The sequence below is a fragment of the Gouania willdenowi genome, chromosome 12, assembly GCF_900634775.1.
Source record: "Gouania willdenowi chromosome 12, fGouWil2.1, whole genome shotgun sequence".
Classification (NCBI taxonomy): domain Eukaryota; kingdom Metazoa; phylum Chordata; class Actinopteri; order Blenniiformes; family Gobiesocidae; genus Gouania; species Gouania willdenowi.
This window is the reverse complement of record NC_041055.1, coordinates 32,711,117-32,733,588: the sequence shown is the minus strand read 5'-3', so window position 1 is coordinate 32,733,588 and position 22,472 is coordinate 32,711,117. Positions and strand designations below refer to the sequence as shown.

The 22,472-nt window shown below is 44.7% G+C and overlaps 3 protein-coding genes and 1 pseudogene across 3 annotated transcripts; 3 read left to right on the top strand and 1 right to left on the bottom strand.

The window, feature by feature from the left end:
- The first annotated feature begins 1,205 nt into the window (after positions 1 to 1,205).
- On the top strand, positions 1,206 to 3,697 carry LOC114472885 (zinc finger protein 501-like). Its single transcript, XM_028462177.1, has 2 exons — positions 1,206 to 2,372; positions 2,457 to 3,697. The coding sequence occupies exons 1-2, from the start codon at positions 1,286 to 1,288 to the stop codon at positions 2,642 to 2,644; spliced, it is 1,275 nt and encodes a 424-aa protein (XP_028317978.1). The 5' UTR covers positions 1,206 to 1,285; the 3' UTR covers positions 2,645 to 3,697.
- Positions 3,698 to 8,071: 4,374 nt separating this feature from the next.
- Positions 8,072 to 10,076, top strand: LOC114472878 (gastrula zinc finger protein XlCGF26.1-like; annotated as a pseudogene).
- Positions 10,077 to 16,586: 6,510 nt separating this feature from the next.
- LOC114472890 (zinc finger protein 525-like) lies at positions 16,587 to 18,567 on the top strand. The gene has a single exon (XM_028462181.1). The coding sequence runs from the start codon at positions 16,612 to 16,614 to the stop codon at positions 17,530 to 17,532; it is 921 nt and encodes a 306-aa protein (XP_028317982.1). The 5' UTR covers positions 16,587 to 16,611; the 3' UTR covers positions 17,533 to 18,567.
- Positions 18,568 to 19,305: 738 nt separating this feature from the next.
- Positions 19,306 to 20,513, bottom strand: LOC114472959 (uncharacterized). Its single transcript, XM_028462277.1, has 3 exons — positions 20,507 to 20,513; positions 19,959 to 20,442; positions 19,306 to 19,480 (listed from the first exon to the last, which is right to left on the bottom strand). The coding sequence occupies exons 1-3, from the start codon at positions 20,511 to 20,513 to the stop codon at positions 19,306 to 19,308; spliced, it is 666 nt and encodes a 221-aa protein (XP_028318078.1).
- Positions 20,514 to 22,472: the final 1,959 nt, after the last annotated feature.

Below are 22,472 nucleotides of genomic sequence, written 5' to 3'. Positions count from 1 at the left end.
AAAAAACATCCAGATTAGCAACGAGCACATGATATTGTTATTAAATAATTAATTTCACTTTTTAATATTTTAACCCTTTAGGGGGTTTCTGGTAGCACCAGTGAATGAGTGTGTGTGTGATTGGATGTAGGCCTTGCTGTCTGACACACACTCCGGAGCAGAAGGTGGCGGTAGTGCTCCATTAAGCTGGATGTCAACCGCAATAAAACAAGAAGAAGAAGAAGAAGAAGAAGAACCGCTGAATTAGAGCAGCAGAAGAAGAAAGAGCGGCGGGACAATAACAAATGTCTCTGTGAGTCTAATAGTGAATGTTATTAATATCCATCCTACAGACGGAGTCAGGTCACACTATAATAGCGCCTTAAAGCTCCAGTGGAAAGTAACAGAGCACAACACGGTGTCAGAAGACGGAGTTACAGACACAGAGAGAGGCTGGAGCAGAATGCTAACCGAGCTAGCAGAGGAGCTAGCACCGCCGAGACGCTACAGGATAGAAAAGTAAAGAGGTGAAAAAGTGGAGGAAATGGAGCAGTTCAAAGCACCGTCACCACTGTCTCTCACCGCTAACCCTGCTGACAACTGGTGCAGCTGGGAACAAAGCTTTCGGCGGTATATAGCGGCCTCAGGGGAGAAAGATGAACAAGGAAAGATTGACATTTTACTCCACACCATCGGAGAGGATGCACTGGAAGTGTTCAACACACTGACGGTTAGAGGTGAGGGAGATGAGCTGACAATGGAGGATGTTCTTCAAGCCTTTAAAGATCACTGCAGTCCACAGAGAAATGTTGTCTTTGAACGAAATCAATATTGGTCCCATCAGAGGACAGCAGGGACATCAGTAAACACATTCACTCCGTTACGAACCATCAAGACTGAACATGGAGTGCAAGATGTTCCAGTGGATGGTGAAATGAAAATGATCCTTCCTGACAACAGTCTCCACCATAACACCAGTAGACTATTCTGTTCCCAATCTGTTCCAAATACAGATGAAACAGAAACATTTAAGATGGATGCTTTCATGCCCAAAGTTCATCTGCACAGATTACAGCTCCAGCAGCCGTCAGTCACTGATTGTGTTTTCAGTGAGAGGAAGAATGTGGAGCAGCTGCTCCCAGAGCATCTCCACATAAAGGAGGAACCAGAGATGTTCAGTGAAGGTCAGGAGGAAAAGCTGCTTTGTGTGCAGCAGGAGACAAACAGTGCTGCTTGTCCTGTTAAATGTGAAGATGAAGAGGAGAAGCCTCAGGCCTCCCAGCTACACTGGAGACAACTAACAGAAATGAACATGAAGGAGGAACCTTCAACCTACAGTTTAAATGAATTATTGACAAGACAAAGTGTGGGAATTAACAGCAAAGGACCAGAAACAGCCCAGAACCCAGATCCAAGCAGTTTAGTACTACAAGGTCCTGATGGAACGGAAACAGACTCGTCTCAGACTGAACATAGTAGTGATGATGATGATGAAGACTATTGGCAGAAACCTTTGTCAGAGACTGAAACTGAAGCTGACTGTGACTCCACCAGGAAAAATAGAAAGATGTCCGACTCAAGTAAAAATGCTGAAATGGGATGTAAAGCTTCTAAAACACAGATTAATTCATTTCAACAGATTTATTCAAAGAAGAATGTTCAGGTAAAAATGAGATCTGAATGTGTGGGTGGTGAGAAAGCATCACTCAGTTCAGCTTCAACACTAAGAATCCACACAGGAGATAAACCATTTAAATGTGATGTTTGTAGGAAATGTTTTAACGGGAACTTTAACCTTAAGCGACACAGGAGAATTCACACAGGAGAGAAACCATTTAAATGTGATGTTTGTAGTAAATGTTTTATTCGTAAGGCTGACTTGAATTTACACATGAGATTCCACACAGGAGAGAAACCATTTAGATGTGATGTTTGTAGTAAATGTTTTATTCGAAAGCATCACCTTCAATCGCACAAAAGAATCCACACAGGAGAGAAACCATTTAAATGTGATATTTGTAGTAAATGTTTTAATGGAAACGTTAACCTTAAGCGACACATGAGAATCCACACAGGAGAGAAACCATTTAAATGTGATATTTGTAGTAAATGTTTTAATGGAAACGTTAACCTTAAGCGACACATGAGAATCCACACAGGAGAGAAACCATTTAAATGTGATGTTTGTTGTAAATGTTTTATTCAAAAGTTTGACCTTAAGAAACACATGAGAATCCACACAGGAGAGAAACCATTTAAATGTGATGTTTGCTGTAAATGTTTTAACGTGAAGGTCATCCTGAAGCGACACATGAGATCCCACACTGGAGAGAAACCATTTAAATGTGACGTTTGTAGTAAATGTTTTTTTCGGAAGTCTGACCTTAATTTACATATGAGAATCCACACAGGAGAGAAACCATTTAAATGTGGTATTTGTAGTAAATGTTTTAATGGAAACGTTAACCTTAAGCGACACATGAGAATCCACACAGGAGAGAAACCATTTAAATGTGATGTTTGTAGAAAATGTTTTATTTCAAAATCTCACTTGCAGTCACACATGAGAATCCACACAGGAGAGAAACCATTTAAATGTAATGTTTGTAGTAAATGTTATAATCAAAAGGCCAATCTTAAGCGACACATGAGATTCCACACATGAAAGAAACCATTTAAATGTGATTTTTGACATGGAAATGTTATAAGAAAAGACTCAAATGTTATTTGTAGGCTTCACAGCGATTGGAGCGGCCGATATTTTGCAATTCATGTGATCGGCTGTAATGTCTTAAATTGCCGATCCGATCAATGACGTCATTGTCGTGATGAAAGTTTTTGTCGATGCTAATCTTGTTGCATTGTTTTATCATCCTCTATATACCAAATAGTTGTTTGCTGTACATGACATGGCTTTATTTCACTTTCAGTTGTGCACAACGATGAAAACCTACAGTATGTGCAAATGGCAAAAATGTCTCTCGGTTGGAGCGGAGCGGCTGAGCGCGGGACTTTTTCCACTGTCTGAGTCTCTGAAAGCGGGGACAGCGTCTGCTTTTAGTGTCTGGTTGTGTTTGTATGTGAGCGCGTGCTTGTTTTGTTTATTCAGCCTGAGCATGTTAAAAGAGTGGAGCGATTCGCTCCCGTTTACTTTTGCTTTCATACCGGAGACTTTTGACTGGTTTAGGGTGATGGTGGACATAGAAGCGCGTGTGTGTGTGAGCCCCGCCTCCGCTGTACAACTCTGAATACGAACTATAGACAACAGCAGGTTTTGTGATGCCATTGTCAGGAAATATGTCTTTGCTCCTAATGCTAATGCTGAGGTTTTCTTGTATGTAGTTCTAGTGTGGTTTGCCTCCACAGCTTCATCTCCAACTCTCTGTAGTTGCTTCACAGCAGTCATTGATTATGACACGGGACTCCAGTTTAATTCAGCAGCTGCAACGTTTATTTTGCCAATCACTTAAAAACGGCACACAGCTTTTAATCCATCTGCTCTGGTCTCACACTCCCTCACTCCGCACACTGGTCGAGCGACCAGCACATTAATTCGCAGTTAAAGAGCCACACCCACACACACACTCTGACAACAAATGTGATGTTCAGGTCCTGTTGGAAATTGTAAAACTCTTCCACTCCCTCACAGTCACAAGGCTGCGTTTTGGTCCCGAAAAATGGTACAGTTTGATTTTCTGTGAATCTGTATGAGGTCGTACCGAAGAAAAAAAAAACAACCTGAATTTATATGATGGGATCGGTGATCGGTTTTTAAAACTCACTGATCAGTGATTGGCTCAAAGATCATGATCTTGTAAAGCCTAGTTGTGTGTGTAGGAAATATTTTCTTACTACATATTCATTGTTTTCTTTTTTTTTTTTTTTTTTTTTTTAGCTTCGTTTAAGTAAAGTTGAAGTTTGAAGTGTAGTTAGTTTTGTAAGTTAGTCCTTTCAGTAAGTTAACAACAGATATTGGTAGAAGTTTTAGATTTAGGCAGTTTGTTTTTACAGTTGATTTATTTTGTGTAATTGTTTATCTTTTATAAGTATGATTGTAAACATTTTGTGTTACTTGTTTTACCTTTAAATATTAAAGCCTCATCTGTGTTACATTAATAAGTTTGCTCTTTTTTAAATAATTTACACTTCAGCAGTTCATGAGTTTGTTTTTCCGGATTGCACAAAAGCAGATATTTCTTGAATCTGCATTTAATTTTTCATAGTGAATATTGGTTAGTGAACTAATTATAAACTAGTAGACATCTTGGGATCTATTTGAAAACAGCGAGCAAACTCAACATGGGTCCAGTGGTTTACTGCTCACACATTATGACTTATATTTATTATTAGTGTTTGACCTCACCAATCTGTGGGAAAATGTCTTCCTCAGAAAAGCACGTCAAATGTATTTGTAGAATGCATTTCATACACAAGGCAACTCAATGTGCTTTACATGTTCAAAAAGTGCAACAGACAACAGCTTAAAATCAATACGAACAATAAAGTCGGCGACAAAACATTTAAAATCATCAACAACAACATTACCAAAAATCTCCCTCTCAATCATACGCAGCAGATAAAAAGTGCCTTTAACTTTAACCAGTAAGAATGAATAAGCTCTAACACAGAGATGACCAGCTTTTATCACAGCGCTGCCACAAAACTTGTATCTCATCTGAGGGTCACATGATCAACATTCATGTCAGCATTAGAATAATGACCAATCTGAGCATTAACACAAGAAACAGCAGAGTGTGTGCTTTTTTGTGTGTTTTGGAGTACTTTTGTGTATTTTCATGTAATTTCGTAGGCATTTTGTGTGTCTTTTTTGTTAGTCATATTGTGTGTTTTTATTGTAATTGTATGTTTTTATGGAGCCCGTTTGTTTTTGTGTATTTGTTGTCATTTTGTGTATTTTTATTTATTTTTTTTAATCATTTTGTCTTTGTTTTTGAGTTTTTCTGTGTGTTTTTATTGTCCACAGCTTCTGGCTGTTGGGACATGGAACGTCACCTCACTGGGGGGGAAGGAGCCTGAGCTTGTGCGGGAGGTTGAGAGGTACCGGCTAGATATAGTTGGGCTCTGGATCCCAACTCCTGGAGAGAGGCTGGACGCTCCACTTCTCTGGCGTTGCCCGCTGGGAAGAGGCGGCGGGCTGGGGTGGGCTTCCTTATTGCCCCTCAGCTCAGCCGACACATGTTGGAGTTTACCCCAGTGAACGAGAGGGTCGCAACCCTACGCCTTCGGGTTGGGGACAGGTCTCTCACCGTTGTTTCGGCCTACGGGCCCAACATCGGCGCAGAGTACCCGGCCTTCTTGGAGTCCCTGGGAAGGGTACTAGACAGTGTCCCGACTGGGGACTCCATTGTTCTACTGGGGGACTTCAATGCCCACGTGGGCCGTGACAGTGAGACCTGGACAGGGGTGATTGGGAAGAACGGCCTCCTCGATCTGAACCCGAGTGGTGTTTTGTTATTGGACTTCTGTGCTAGTTACAGTTTGTCCATAACGAACACCATGTTCGAGCACAAGGGTGTCCATAAGTGCACGTGGCACCAGGACACTCTAGGCCAGAGGTCGATGATCGACTTTGTAGTTGCATCACCTGATTTCCAGCCGCGTGTCTTGGACACTCGGGTGAAGAGAGGGGCTGAGCTGTCAACTGATCACCACCTGGTGGTGAGCTGGATCCGCTGGCAGGAGAGGAAGCCGGTCAGACCTGGCAGGCACAAACGTGTGGTGAGGGTCTGTTGGGAACGTCTGGTGGATCCCTCTGTCAGTGGGGTCTTTAACTCCCACCTCCAGATGAGCTTCAACCAGATCCCGAGGGAGGTAGGAGACATGGAGTCCGAGTGGACCATGTAATCCTCCTCCATCGTCGATGCAGCCATTCGCAGTGTTTGCCGTAAAGTCTCTGGTGCCTGTCGCGGCGGCAATCCCTGAACCCGGTGGTGGCGCCCGGAAGTAAGGGATGCCGTCAAGCTGAAGAAGGAGACCTACCTGGCCTTTTTGGCTGATAGGACTCGGGAGGCAGCTGAGAGGTACCGGCAGGCCAAGCGTGCTGCAGCCCGCGCGGTCGCAGAGGCAAAAACTCGGGTCTGGGAGGAGTTCGGAGAAGCCATGGAGGAGGACTATCGGTCGGCCTCGAAGAGATTCTGGCAAACCTCAGGATCCGGCCGATAGTCGAACCTCGGATTCAGGAGGAACAATGCGGTTTTCGTCCCGGTCTCAGCACATTGGACCAGCTCTTTACCCTTCATCGGGTGCTCGAGGGTTTGTGGGAGTTTGCCCAATCAGTCCACATGTGCTTTGTGGATCTGGAGAAGGCGTTTCGACTGTGTCCCTCATGGTGCCCTGTGGGGGGTGCTGCGGGAGTATGGGGTCCGGGGTCCTTTGCTAAGGGCTCTCCGTTCCCTGTATGACCACAGCAGGAGCCTGGTTCGCATTGCCGGCAGTAAGTCAGACCTGTTCTCAGTGCATGTTGGTCTCCGCCAGGGCTGCCCTTTGTCGCCGGTTCTGTTCATTACTTTTATGGACAGAATTTCTAGGTGCAGCCATGGACCGGAGGGGGTCCGATTTGGGAACCTCAGGATTTCATCTCCGCTGTTTGCAGATGATGTTGTTCTGTTGACTTCCTCAAATCAGGACCTTCAGCGTGCACTGGGGCGGTTTGCAGCCGAGTGTGAAGCGGCCGGGATGAGGATCAGCACCTCCAAATCCCCGAGCGGACCGACGCGCTTCACCGGCCAATCAGGATTGGCAGATTGAAATAAATGCTTCTGAGGAATGCAGATAGAGGTTGCATCCTATAGTGAGACATCTCACGAAATATGAAATAGAAATAACTGCTTCAATAACAAAATTTAATTGGTAATAAATTCAGACATAGAAAAAAAAAAACATCCAGATTAGCAACGAGCACAAGATATTGTTATTAAAAAAATTAATTTCACTTTTTAATATTTTACCCCTCTAAGGGGGTTTCTGGTAGGACCAGTGAATGAGTGTGTGTGATTGGATGTAGGCCTTGCTGTCTGACACACACTCCGGAGCAGAAGGTGGCGGTAGTGCTCCATTAAGCTGGATGTCAACCGCAATAAAACAAGAAGAAGAAGAAGAACCGCTGAATTAGAGCAGCAGAAGAAGAAAGAGCGGCGGGACAATAACAAATGTCTCTGTGAGTCTAATAGTGAATGTTATTAATATCCATCCTACAGACGGAGTCAGGCCACACTATAATAGCGCCTTAAAGCTCCAGTGGAAAGTAACAGAGCACAACACGGTGTCAGAAGACGGAGTTACCGACACAGAGAGGCTGGAGCAGAATGCTAACCGAGCTAGCAGAGGAGCTAGCACCGCCGAGACGCCACAGGATAGAAAAGTAAAGAGGTGAAAAAGTGGAGGAAATGGAGCAGTTCAAAGCACCGTCACCACTGTCTCTCACCGCTAACCCTGCTGACAACTGGTGCAGCTGGGAACAAAGCTTTCGGCGGTATATAGCGGCCTCAGGGGAGAAAGATGAACAAGGAAAGATTGACATTTTACTCCACACCATCGGTGAGGATGCACTGGAAGTGTTCAACACACTGACGGTTAGATGTGAGGGAGATGAGCTGACAATGGAGGATGTTCTTCAAGCCTTTAAAGATCACTGCAGTCCACAGAGAAATGTTGTGTTTGAACGAAATCAATATTGGTCCCATCAGAGGACAGCAGGGACATCAGTAAACACATTCACTCCGTTACGAACCATCAAGACTGAACATGGAGTGCAAGATGTTCCAGTGGATGGTGAAATGAAAATGATCCTTCCTGACAACAGTCTCCACCATAACACCAGTAGACTATTCTGTTCCCAATCTGTTCCAAATACAGATGAAACAGAAACATTTAAGATGGATGCTTTCATGCCCAAAGTTCATCTGCACAGATTACAGCTCCAGCAGCCGTCAGTCACTGATTGTGTTTTCAGTGAGAGGAAGAATGTGGAGCAGCTGCTCCCAGAGCGTCTCCACATAAAGGAGGAACCAGAGACGTTCAGTGAAGGTCAGGAGGAAAAGCAGCTTTGTGTGCAGCAGGAGACAAACAGTGCTGCTTGTCCTGTTAAATGTGAAGATGAAGAGGAGAAGCCTCAGGCCTCCCAGCTACACTGGAGACAACTAACAGAAATGAACATGAAGGAGGAACCTTCAACCTACAGTTTAAATGAATTAATGACAAGACAAAGTGTGGGAATTAACAGCAAAGGACCAGAAACAGCCCAGAACCCAGATCCAAGCAGTTTAGTACTACAAGGTCCTGATGGAACGGAAACAGACTCGTCTCAGACTGAACATAGTAGTGATGATGATGATGATGATGATGATGATGATGAAGACTATTGGCAGAAACCTTTGTCAGAGACTGAAACTGAAGCTGACTGTGACTCCACCAGGAAAAATAGAAAGATGTCTGACTCAAGTAAAAATGCTGAAATGGGATGTAAAGCTTCTAAAACACAGATTAATTCATTTCAACAGATTTGTTCAAAGAAGAAGGTTCAGTTAAAAATGAGATCTGAATGTGTGGGTGGTGAGAAAGCATCACTCAGTTCAGCTTCAACACTAAGAATCCACACAGGAGAGAAACCATTTAAATGTGATGTTTGTAGGAAATGTTTTATTCGGAAGTTTGACCTTAAGAAACACATGAGAATTCACACAGGAGATAAACCATTTAAATGTGATGTTTGTAGTAAATGTTTTATTTGTAAGACTGGCCTGAATTTACACATGAGAACCCACACAGGAGATAAACCATTTAAATGTGATGTTTGTAGTAAATGTTTTATTCAGAAGCATCACCTTCAGTCACACAGGAGATTCCACACAGGAGAGAAACCATTTAAATGTGATATTTGTAGTAAATGTTTTATTCAGAAGCATCACCTTCAGTCACACAGGAGATTCCACACAGGAGAGAAACCATTTAAATGTGATATTTGTAGTAAATGTTTTATTCAGAAGCATCACCTTCAGTCACACATGAGAATCCACACAGGAGAGAAACCATTTAAATGTAATGTTTGTAGTAAATGTTTTAATCGTAAGTCTCACCTTAATTTACACGTGAAATTTCACACAGGAGAGAAACCATTTAAATGTGATGTTTGTAGTAAATGTTTTGTTCAAAAGCATCACTTTCAGACACACAAGAGAAACCACACAGGAGATAAACCATTTAAATGTCATGTTTGTAGTAAATGTTTTATTCATAAGTCTGACCTTAATTTACACATGAGATCCCACACAGGAGATAAACCATTTAAATGTGATGTTTGTAGTAAATGTTTAATTCGTAAGTCTGACTTTAAGAAACACATGAGAATCCACACAGGAGAGAAACCATTTAAATGTGATGTTTGTAGGAAATGTTTTAACGGGAACATCAACCTTAATTTACACAGGAAAATCCACACTGGAGAGAAACTGTTTCAATGTGATGTTTGTAGTAAATGTTTTAATCGTAAGGCTAACCTTAAGAAACACATGAAAATCCACACAGGAGAGAAACCATTTAAATGTGATGTTTGTAGTAAATGTTTCATTCAAAAGTCTGACCTTAAGAAACACATGAAAATCCACACAGGAGATAAACCATTTAAATGTGATGTTTGTAGTAAATGTTTCATTCAAAAGTCTGACCTTAAGAAACACATGAAAATCCACACAGGTTAGAAACCATTTAAATGTGACGTCTGTAGTAAATGTTTTAACGTTAACGTCAACTTTAATTTACGCTGGAGAATCCACACAGGAGAGAAACTGTTTAAATGTGATATTTGTAGTAAATGTTTTAACGTGAAGGCCAATCTTAAGCGACACATGAGAATCCACACTGGAGAGAAACCGTTTATATGTGATGTTTGACATGGAAATGTTATAATAAAAAGTCTGAACTGAAGGTCCACACATAAGAAAAGACTCAAATGTTATTTGTTGGCTTCACAGCGATTGGAGCGGCCGATATTTTGCATTTCATGCAATTCATGTGATCGGCTGTAATGTCTTAAATCGCCGATCCGATCAATGACGTCATTGTCGTGATGAAACTTTTAGTAGATGCTAATGTTGTTGCATTCTTTCATCATCTTGTTTATACCAAATAGTTGTAGGAAATATGTCTTTGCTCCTAATGCTAATGCTGAGGTTTTCCTGTACGTAGTTCCTTTGTGGTTTGCTCCACGGCTTCATCTCCAACTCTCTGTAGTTGCTTCACAGCAGTCATTGATTATGACATGGGACTCCAGTTTAATTCAGCAGCTGCAACGTTTATTTTGCCAATCACTTAAAAACGGCACACAGCTTTTAATCCATCTGCTCTGGTCTCACACTCCCTCACTCCGCACACTGGTCGAGCGACCAGCACATTAATTCGCAGTTAAAGAGCCACACCCACACACACACTCTGACAGCAAATGTGATGTTCAGGTCCTGTTGGAAATAATAAAACTCTTCCACTCCCTCACAGTCACAAGGCTGCGTTTTGGTCCCGAAAAATGGTACAGTTTGATTTTCTGTGAATCTGTATGAGGTCGTACCGAAGGAATTTGGTCGGTACCTAAAAAAAAACAATCTGAATTTATATGATGGGATCGGTGATCGGTTTTTAAAACTCACTGATCAGTGATTGGCTCAAAGATCATGACCTTGTAAAGCCTAGTTGTGTGTGTAGGAAATATTTTCTTACTACATATTCATTGTTTTGTTTTTTTTAGCTTCGTTTAAGTAAAGTTGAAGTTTGAAGTGTAGTTAGTTTTGTAAGTTAGTCCTTTCAGTAAGTTAACATAACAGATATTGGTAGAAGTTTTAGAGTTAGGCAGTTTGTTTTTACAGTTGATTTATTTTGTGTAATTGTTTACCTTTTATAAGTATGATTGTAAACATTTTGTGTTACTTGTTTTACCTTTAAATATTAAAGCCTCAACTGTGTTACATTAAATAAGTTTCTTTTTTAAATAATTTACACTTCTGCAGTTCATGAGTTTGTTTTTCCAGATTGCACAAAAGCAGATATTTCTTAAATCTGCATTTAATTTTTCATAGTGAATATTGGTTAGTGAATTAATTATAAACTAGTAGACATCTTGGGATCTATTTGAAAACAGCGAGCAAACTCAACATGGGTCCAGTGGTTTACTGCTCACACTTTATGACTTATAATTATTATTAGTGTTTGACCTTAACAGAAGAAAGGGGACTAGAGGGTGTGTTCCAATTAAAGAGGGATCAAATTCCTCAGCCTCCCTGGTAAGGTCTTTTTGGGGGTACTGGAGAGGAGGGTCCACCGGATAGTTGGACCTCGGATCCAGGAGGAGCAATGTGGTTTTTGTCCTGGTCGTGGAACTGTGAACCAGCCCTACACCCTCAGCAGGTCCTTGAGGGTGCATGGGAGTTTGCCCAACCAGTCCACATGTGTTTTGTGGACTTGGAGAAGGCATTTGATGGTGCCCCTTGGGGATTCCTGTGAGGGGTGTTCCGGGAGTACGGGGTATCGGACCCCCTGATAGGAGCTCTCTGTTTCTTTGTACAACCGGACTCAGAGTGTGGCTCTGCTCCTTTTTACCGGTACCGCAATCAAAAAGAACAGGCATGGGTGAACGTGAGCTGAGACATAGCATTTCCCGGTGAGTTTTGCAAATATATGTCTCGGTTTGTTTGTGTTTACTCAGAACACACATTAGAAATGGTTAGCATTGTTAGCACTTACCAGATGGCCTGTTACTATTTACGTATGTTGATATCTGAATACTTTAGGTATTTAGGATGTGGAGTGTATGTGTACATTTATCTTTGAGGTGGATTTATGTTGAAAGAAGTAGAAAGGATTGAGGGACGTATATTGAGAGGGAGAAAGGCGGAGCGGGTCAGTCGGAAGAAAGTCAGCAAAAAAGTGGTGGTTTTATTTCATAACATTTGCTTCAATGTTTCACTATGGGACATGCACCTCCACGCGCCTATCAGAAGCACTTTCTCATTACGCCAATCCTGATTGGCTGATGAAATGTGTTCATCCACCGCAGGTAATATCTCCCACTATAAGTGGGCGGATGATACATTGGCATTCAAAAACTTTTTCTAGCTCAGGAAGCTTCTTGTCACAGTGGCTTAACTGTCCACAGGTGGACCCTCTTTGGATTCCATTGAACGACGCCGTTTCCGTATCTTTTGTTGTAAAGTTTTACGTTAAGCTGTGTTTCCTGGCCCCCACACTCAACACAGCTGACGGAGGCCGAACGCTGACACCCCTGTCTTGGCTTGGCTCACCACCACTCAAAGCCCCCACGGCTGTCAAGTGACACATCGAGCGCAATGCCCTAGTTGTCAGCTTGGCGTGGACGCCACCCTAGCTGTACCCACGCAGTCACCTGGCTGGTTGTTGGCCTCCATCAGCTAACTGCTAACAGCCACTTGCTAGCACTAGTTTGCTTCTCCTGTTGCAGCCCAACACTGAAGGAGAAGATGGAGAAGTCTCCACACAATGGAGGAGCCGGATGCTCGGGGGCTCGCCTGTGCTTATGCGGAAAGAATTTCTGAACGCGACATGCACCAAGTCTGCTCAAAATGCTTCGGGCTGCAACTCGCCCAACAGGCGTCTGGATCCTGCCAACACTGCTTTCACCAACAAGAGCCTCCGCAGAAGGTTGGCACGTCAGGTCAGCCTGACAGTGGACGGACCCCTTCCTTCATCAGCGCCAAACCTGCGACCGAAAGCATAGAGATGAGCACCCCCGCTGGGCCCATCTGGGGCCCATCTGGGGAACACATCAGTCTGTTTTGAACGTGTGTGTGGGTGCGTGCTTGTGGACATGCAGGGGTGGGGGCAACAGCCAAACGCCCTGCAAAACCAGTCTGTCTCTTCCGAAGAGAAGAGGGCCGAGCCATGGCAGGGGGGAGGACAGGGCAAGAACAGCCCAAAAATGCACGGCGGAAGCAAAGGAGACAAAGCCAGAAAACGAGAGAACAATAGCTTTGTCATTAGAGGAGAAGAGAGTGGTCAAACAGTCTTTTTCTTCCTCCTCGACTGCGTGCGCTGAGCCAGTTGTGCCGGCGCAGCAGCAGCTGCGGGGTTTGCGAGCCAGGTGGGAGGGCCTCGACGAGGCTGTGATGGAGCCAGTCGGGTAATGGAAGGTTTCGCTGCTTTAGCCCGCGGACCCTGGGGAGCAGCCTGAGGGAAAGCACTTTGTCGCACCGGTGGAGATGTGAGGGGGTTTCCTGGGGAGGCAGAGAGCCTCATCGTCTCACTTTTTCTCCTCACAACGTCGTTGCATCGAGGACAAAGTGGAGCCGAAATCCATTGTGGAACAACGGGGGCATCTAGAATGACACTTTTCTCCCCGTCAGTTTGGCGAAATCGAGCCAGCGGGCCCGCTCCTGGATCACCATGTTACCCATGATCTTCCCCATGGCCTGCACAGAGCAGCGCTGTGTGCGGAGGCATACATCAGCAACCGTGGATATCTCCTTTATCGTCACAAGTTCCTGAGACAGGGAAATATCCTCACAGAGTTCGGCCTGATAGGCCGTGAGGAGAGAGAGGACATTCAGCACCCTGACTGAGAGAGCAGCGGCAGCATATGTCCTACCGGACAGGTTCGACTGGAGACGGTCCGCTCTGGGCGGTAACACGGGCCCCCGAGGGGACACAGCGGGCTGTCGAGGGAGCAGGTGAAGCGCAACAAGGGGCTCAACCGGCAGCATGCGAAGAAGGCCGAGGCTCTCCATCGCCTCACAGTCAAAAAATGAGGCACCTGACACAGGGTTTCTTTCCATGTACGGGCTGTCTTTCCAGGGGCACGCCACCTCAACGAGCAGCTCAGGAAAAACAGGGAGGACTTTTCTCTGTGCAGTGTGCGTAGAGGGAAGCTTCTTCCCCTTGTAGCGGGACCAGGTGGTTTTGGTCACTACGGTGGGCCATGGAATGGGCAGCTGGGCTGCTGCCCGCTTACACACGTCCACCATGTTCATGCTGGGAGGATAGGAGATGGCCGTGGAGCCCTCCATCCCCTCCTGAGAAGCGGCAGGAAGCTCGCTTCGAGACGAGGTGATGAAAGGTTTGTTCAGCTCGTCCGCACCCGAGCTGAGAGGGTCAGAGGAGTCATCATCAAGCTCTCCACTGTCAATCACGAGTACATCCTTGTGAGGCGGGAAGAGGGTTGCCAGGTCAAGCTGGGAATCCTAGCTGGAACCCTGAGCAGCCGCAGTGTCCATCAGTGGAGCCTCCACCACACTGGTCTCTCCAGTGACGTCGGGAGGAGGGAAAGGGTCTTGCTCGGACAAGCCATTTTGGCGTGCCAGCCTCCTGTAGAGGCCGTGAGCGTTGAACGAGGTGCAGTGCCGGCGCGAACCCGGATAGTTGACACCCATACGGGCATGTTCCAGACCCAGGCACCTGGGGCAGACTTCATGCCTGTCTTTAACAGAGATTTTATCCCCACATGGACCAAGGCGAGCCACAGAGCGTCCCGCTCCCTCGGTGAGAGGAGCCGTAGTCTCCATCACTGCGTGGTGCAGTCAGGAGAGCAGGTGGCTTAGCTAGCGCTACCACGAGGCAGCTATCACTAGTTCTAGCAAGGAGACGTCAAAGACAGCGTTGTTTCCTTTTGAGACGGCAGCTTTCGCTGTAGTCTGAAGCTCGGGTACTGCAGCACCAGGAGCTTGAGCCGAGCTACACAATTTTGTGAGAGCCCAGAGGGAGGACTGACATGCGCAGAGGCCCGTAGGCACCGAGGGCAGTGGGAGCAAGACCTTGCGGCAAGGAGCGTCCAGCAGGGGCTAACACCGAAGTGAAAGAGCCACTGGGGACCAACTTGTGCCGGAGCACAAGCGTAGGAAGGAGCCGGGGGAGAGGCTCGGAGGTTCCCTACCTTTCAGCAAAGAAGGACAGCACCTACTGATCAAAGCAAGGTAAGAGCTATATTCTACCCACTTCTCGACCAGTTGTGGACCAAAGGAGGCGCTAGTTCTGCCAGCGTCCGGCGACTGGAATAAAGAGAATTTGCCTGTGGACAGTTAAGAAAAAAAAAATGAGATAGCTGAGAGGAGAAGAGGTGTTTGAATGGTGCGCTTCTGTCCAGGTCTTCCTTTTATAGGAAGTGGGTCTCCCCCTAGCGGACCGACGCGCTTCACCGGCCAATCAGGATTGGCAGATTGAAATAAATGCTTCTGAGGAATGCAGATAGAGGTTGCATCCTATAGTGAGACATCTCACGAAATATGAAATAGAAATAACTGCTTCAATAACAAAATTTAATTGGTAATAAATTCAGACATAGAAAAAAAAAAACATCCAGATTAGCAACGAGCACAAGATATTGTTATTAAAAAATTAATTTCACTTTTTAATATTTTACCCCTCTAAGGGGGTTTCTGGTAGGACCAGTGAATGAGTGTGTGTGATTGGATGTAGGCCTTGCTGTCTGACACACACTCCGGAGCAGAAGGTGGCGGTAGTGCTCCATTAAGCTGGATGTCAACCGCAATAAACAAGAAGAAGAAGAAGAACCGCTGAATTAGAGCAGCAGAAGAAGAAAGAGCGGCGGGACAATAACAAATGTCTCTGTGAGTCTAATAGTGAATGTTATTAATATCCATCCTACAGACGGAGTCAGGCCACACTATAATAGCGCCTTAAAGCTCCAGTGGAAAAGTAACAGAGCACAACACGGTGTCAGAAGACGGAGTTACCGACACAGAGAGGCTGGAGCAGAATGCTAACCGAGCTAGCAGAGGAGCTAGCACCGCCGAGACGCCACAGGATAGAAAAGTAAAGAGGTGAAAAAGTGGAGGAAATGGAGCAGTTCAAAGCACCGTCACCACTGTCTCTCACCGCTAACCCTGCTGACAACTGGTGCAGCTGGGAACAAAGCTTTCGGCGGTATATAGCGGCCTCAGGGGAGAAAGATGAACAAGGAAAGATTGACATTTTACTCCACACCATCGGTGAGGATGCACTGGAAGTGTTCAACACACTGACGGTTAGATGTGAGGGAGATGAGCTGACAATGGAGGATGTTCTTCAAGCCTTTAAAGATCACTGCAGTCCACAGAGAAATGTTGTGTTTGAACGAAATCAATATTGGTCCCATCAGAGGACAGCAGGGACATCAGTAAACACATTCACTCCGTTACGAACCATCAAGACTGAACATGGAGTGCAAGATGTTCCAGTGGATGGTGAAATGAAAATGATCCTTCCTGACAACAGTCTCCACCATAACACCAGTAGACTATTCTGTTCCCAATCTGTTCCAAATACAGATGAAACAGAAACATTTAAGATGGATGCTTTCATGCCAAAGTTCATCTGCACAGATTACAGCTCCAGCAGCCGTCAGTCACTGATTGTGTTTTCAGTGAGAGGAAGAATGTGGAGCAGCTGCTCCCAGAGCGTCTCCACATAAAGGAGGACCAGAGATGTTCAGTGAAGGTCAGGAGGAAAGCAGCTTTGTGTGCAGCAGGAGACAAACAGTGCTGCTTGTCCTGTTAAATGTGAAGATGAAGAGGAGAAGCCTCAGGCCTCCCAGCTACACTGGAGACAACTAACAGAAATGAACATGAGGAGGAACCTTCAACCTACAGTTTAAATGAATTAATGACAAGACAAAGTGTGGGAATTAACAGCAAAGGACCAGAAACAGCCCAGAACCCAGATCCAAGCAGTTTAGTACTACAAGGTCCTGATGGAACGGAAACAGACTCGTCTCAGACTGAACATAGTAGTGATGATGATGATGATGATGATGATGATGACTATTGGCAGAAACCTTTGTCAGAGACTGAAACTGAAGCTGACTGTGACTCCACCAGGAAAAATAGAAAGATGTCCGACTCAAGTAAAAATGCTGAAATGGGATGTAAAGCTTCTAAAACACAGATTAATTCATTTCAACAGATTTATTCAAAGAAGAATGTTCAGGTAAAAATGAGATCTGAATGTGTGGGTGGTGAGAAAGCATCACTCAGTTCAGCTTCAACACTAAGAATCCACACAGGAGAGAAACCATTTAAATGTGATGTTTGTAGGAAATGTTATAACGATAAGGTCATCCTTAAGAAACACATGAGAATCCACACAGGAGAGAAACCGTTTAAATGTTATGTTTGTAGTAAATGTTTTATTCAAAAGCATCACCTTCAGTGCCACATGAGAATCCACACAGGAGAGAAACCATTTAGATGTGATGTTTGTAGTAAATGTTTTATTCAAAAGCATCACCTTCAGTCCCACATGAGAAACCACACAGGAGAGAAACCATTTAAATGTGATGTTTGTAGTACATGTTTTATTCGTAAGTCTGACTTTAATTTACACATGAAATTTCACACAGGAGAGAAACCATTTAAATGTGATGTTTGTAGTAAATGTTTTATTCGTAAGTCTGTACTTAATTTACACATGAGAATCCACTCAGGAGATAAACCATTTAAATGTGATGTTTGTAGTAAATGTTTTATTCAAAAGTCTGACCTTAAGAAAACACATGAATATCCACACAGGTTAGAAACCATTTAAATGTGATGTTTGTAGTAAATGTTTTAATGGTAACGTCTACTTTAATTCACGCAGGAGAATCCACACTGGAGAGAAACCGTTTATATGTGATGTTTGACATGGAAATGTTATAATAAAAAGTCTGAACTGAAGGTCCACACATAAGAAAAGACTCAAATGTTATTTGTTGGCTTCACAGCGATTGGAGCGGCCGATATTTTGCATTTCATGCAATTCATGTGATCGGCTGTAATGTCTTAAATTGCCGATCCCATCAATGACCTCATTGTCGTGATGAAACTTTTTGTCGATGCTAATGTTGTTGCATTGTTTTATCATCCTCTTTATACCAAATAGTTGTTTGCTGTACATGACACGGCTTTATTTCACTTTCATTTGTGCACAACGATGAAAACTTATGTGCAAATGGCAAAAATGTCTCTCGGTTGGAGCGGAGCGGCTGAGCGCGGGACTTTTTCCACTGTCTGAGGCTCTGAAAGCGGGGACAGCGTCTGCTTTTAGTGTCTGGTTGTGTTTGTATGTGAGCGCGTGCTTGTTTTGTTTATTCAGCCTGAGCATGTTAAAAGAGTGGAGCGATTCGCTCCCGTTTACTTTTGCTTTCATACCGGAGACTTTTGTCGGGTTTAGGGTGATGGTGGACATAGAAGCGCGTGTCTGTGTGAGCCCCGCCTCCGCTGTGCAACTCTGAATACGAACTATAGACAACAGCAGGTTTTGTGATGCCATTGTCAGGAAATATGTCTTTGCTCCTAATGCTAATGCTGAGGTTTTCCTGTACGTAGTTCCTTTGTGGTTTGCTCCACGGCTTCATCTCCAACTCTCTGTAGTTGCTTCACAGCAGTCATTGATTATGACATGGGACTCCAGTTTAATTCAGCAGCTGCAACGTTTATTTTGCCAATCACTAAAAACGGCACACAGCTTTTAATCCATCTGCTCTGGTCTCACACTCCCTCACTCCGCACACTGGTCGAGCGACCAGCACATTCATTCGCAGTTAAAGAGCCACACCCACACACACACTCTGACAACAAATGTGATGTTCAGGTCCTGTTGGAAATTGTAAAACTCTTCCACTCCCTCAGAGTCACAAGGCTGCGTTTTGGTCCCAAAAAATGGTACAGTTTGATTTTCTGTGAATCTGTATGAGGTCGTACCGAAGAAAAAAAAAAAACAACCTGAATTTATATGATGGGATCGGTGATCGGTTTTTAAAACTCACTGATCAGTGATTGGCTCAAAGATCATGACCTTGTAAAGCCTAGTTGTGTGTGTAGGAAATATTTTCTTACTACATATTCATTGTTTCCTTTTTTTTTTTTAGCTTCGTTTAAGTAAAGTTGAAGTTTGAAGTGTAGTTAGTTTTGTAAGTTAGTCCTTTCAGTAAGTTAACATAACAGATATTGGTAGAAGTTTAGAGTTAGGCAGTTTGTTTTTACAGTTGATTTATTTGTGTAATTGTTTACTTCTATAAGTACGATTGTAAACATTTTGTTGTTACTTGTTTTACCTTTAAATATTAAAGCCTCAACTGTGTTACATTAAATAAGTTTGTTCTTTTTTAAATAATTTACACTTCTGCAGTTCATTAGTTTGTTTTTGTGTATTTGTTGTCATTTTGTGTATGTTTTTTAAAAAAAATCATTTTGTCTTTGTTTTTGAGTTTTTCTGTGTGTTTTTATCATCCACAGCTTCTGGCTGTTGGGACATGGAACGTCACCTCGCTGGGGGGGGAAGGAGCCTGAGCTTGTGCGGGAGGTTGAGAGGTACCGGCTAGATATAGTTGGGCTCTGGATCCCAACTCCTGGAGAGAGGCTGGACGCTCCACTTCTCTGGCGTTGCCCGCGAGAAGAGGCGGCGGGCTGGGGTGGGCTTGCCTTTTGCCCCCCAGCTCAGCCGCCACGTGTTGGAGTTTACCCCAGTGAACGAGAGGGTCACGTCCCTACGCCTTCGGGTTGGGGACAGGTTTCTCACCGTTGTTTCGGCCTATGGGCCCAACTTCGGCGCAGAGTACCCGGCCTTCTTGGAGTCCCTGGGAAGGGTACTAGACGGTGTCCCGACTGCGGACTCCATTGTTCTACTGGGGGACTTCAATGCCCACGTGGGCCGTGACAGTGAGACCTGGACAGGGGTGATTGGGAAGAACGTCCTCCTCGATCTGAACCCGAGTGGTGTTTTGTTATTGGACTTCTGTGCTAGTTACAGTTTGTCCATAACGAACACCATGTTCGAGCACAAGGGTGTCCATAAGTGCACGTGGCACCAGGACACTCTAGGCCAGAGGTCGATGATCGACTTTGTAGTTGCATCACCTGATCTCCAGCCGCGTGTCTTGGACACTCGGGTGAAGAGAGGGGCTGAGCTGTCAACTGATCACCACCTGGTGGTGAGCTGGATCCGCTGGCAGGAGAGGAAGCCGGTCAGACCTGGCAGGCACAAACGTGTGGTGAGGGTCTGTTGGGAACGTCTGGTGGATCCCTCTGTCAGTGGGGTCTTTAACTCCCACCTCCAGATGAGCTTCAACCAGATCCCGAGGGAGGTGGGAGACATGGAGTCCGAGTGGACCATGTTCTCCTCCTCCATCGTCGATGCAGCCATTCGCAGCTGTGGCCGTAAAGTCTCTGGTGCCTGTCGCGGCGGCAATCCCCGAACCCGGTGGTGGCGTCCGGAAGTAAGGGATGCCGTCAAGCTGAAGAAGGAGACCTACCTGGCCTTTTTGGCTGGTAGGACTCCGGAGGCAGCTGAGAGGTACCGGCAGGCCAAGCGTGCTGCAGCCCGCGCAGTCGCAGAGGCAAAAACTCGGGTCTGGGAGGAGTTCGGAGAAGCCATGGAGGAGGACTATCGGTCGGCCTCGAAGAGATTCTGGCTGGCAAACCGTTCGGCGCCTCAGGATCCGGCCGATAGTCGAACCTCGGATTCAGGAGGAACAATGCGGTTTTCGTCCCGGTCGCAACACACTGGACCAGCTCTTTACCCTTCATCGGGTGCTCGAGGGTTTGTGGGAGTTTGCCCAATCAGTCCACATGTGCTTTGTGCATCTGGAGAAGGCGTTTCGACTGTGTCCCTCGTGGTGCCCTGTGGGGGGTGCTGCGGGAGTATGGGGTCCGGGGCCCTTTGCTAAGGGCTCTCCGTTCCCTGTATGACCGCAGCAGGAGCCTGGTTCGCATTGCCGGCAGTAAGTCAGACCTGTTCTCAGTGCATGATGGTCTCCGCCAGGGCTGCCCTTTGTCGCCGGTTCTGTTCATTACTTTTATGGACAGAATTTCTAGGTGCAGCCAGGGACCGGAGGGGGTCCGATTTGGGAACCTCAGGATTTCATCTCCGCTGTTTGCAGATGATGTTGCTCTGTTGGCTTCCTCAAATCAGGACCTTCAGCGTGCACTGGGGCGGTTTGCAGCCGAGTGTGAAGCGGCCGGGATGAGGATCAGCACCTCCAGATATGAGGCCATGGTTCTCCACCGGATAAAGGTGGCTTCCCCTCTCTGGGTCGGTGGAGAGTCCTTGCCTCAAGTGGAGGAGTTCAAGTATCTCAGGGTCTTGTTCACGAGCGAGGGTAGGATGGAGCGTGAGATCGATAGACGGATCGTTGCGGCGTCGCTGTATCGGACTGTTGTGGTGAAGAGGGAGCTGAGTCGGGGGGCAAAGCTCTCAATTTACCTATCGATCTACGTTCCTACCCTCACCTATGGTCATGAGATTTGGGTAATGACCGAAAGGACAAGATCACGGATACAGACGGCCAAAATGAGTTTCCTTCTCGGGGTGGCTGGGCGCACCCTTCGTGATAGGGTGAGAAGCTCAGTCACTCGGGAGGAGCTCGGAGTAGAGTCGCTGCTCCTTCAAGTCAAAAGGAGTCAGCTGAGGTGGCTCGGGCATCTGTTTTGGATGCTTCCTGATGAACTGTTTTTACAGTTGGTTTATTTTGTATAATTGTTTACCTTCTATAAGTATGATTGTAAACATTTTGTTGTTTTACCTTTAAATATTAAAGCCTCATCAGTGTTACATTAAATAAGTTTGCTCTTTATTAAATAATTTACACATCAGCAGTTTATTAGTTTGTTTTCCAGATTGCACAAAAGCAGATATTTCTTGAATCTGCATTTAATATTTCATCGTGAATATTGGTTAGTGAACTAATTATTAACTAGTAGACATCTTGGGATCTATTTGAAAACAGCGAGCAAACTCAACATGGGTCCAGTGGTTTACTGCTCACACATTGACTCATAATTATTATACAAGTGTTTCTAACATGTGTCGTCCTTTGTTAGAATGAATAAGATCTAACACAGAGATGATCAGCTTTTATCACAGCTGATTGTATCTCATCTGAGGGTCACATGATCAACATTCATGTCAGCATTAGAATAATAACCAATCTGAGCATTAACACAAGAAACAGCAAAGTGTGTGTTTTTTTTTTTGTTTTTTTTAAGGCATTGTGTGTGTTTTTTATGTCAGTCATATTGTGTGCTTTTATTGTACATTTTTTTATGGAGTGCTTTTGATTTATTTTCTTTTTTGGAATGATTGTTTTGTGTATTTTATTCTGTCATTTTTTCTGTGTTTTTGAGTCTTTGTGTGTTTTAATTGTCTCGTGTATTTGTGTAATTTACTGTATTTTTCTGTAATGTTTTGTGGGATTCTCGGGCCATTTTGTTTATTTTTGTTTTGTGCTTTTTTTGAAAGGATTTTGTTCATTTGCTTTGAATCTACACAGAATTAGACCAAGGGCAGAAAGGGACAAATTCAAAATGTATTATTTATAATATTGTACATTTTCAGCCCGTTACAATAAGTAGATTCTGTGAGTCAATAGCAAAGTCTAAAAGCTTGAACACAGCTGTGAAGTCTTACATTTAGGAAATTAATTGACATCAAAGAAATAGTAAAGAACTTCCAAAGTCCTTTGTTAGCACATTTTCATTGTTTTGTAA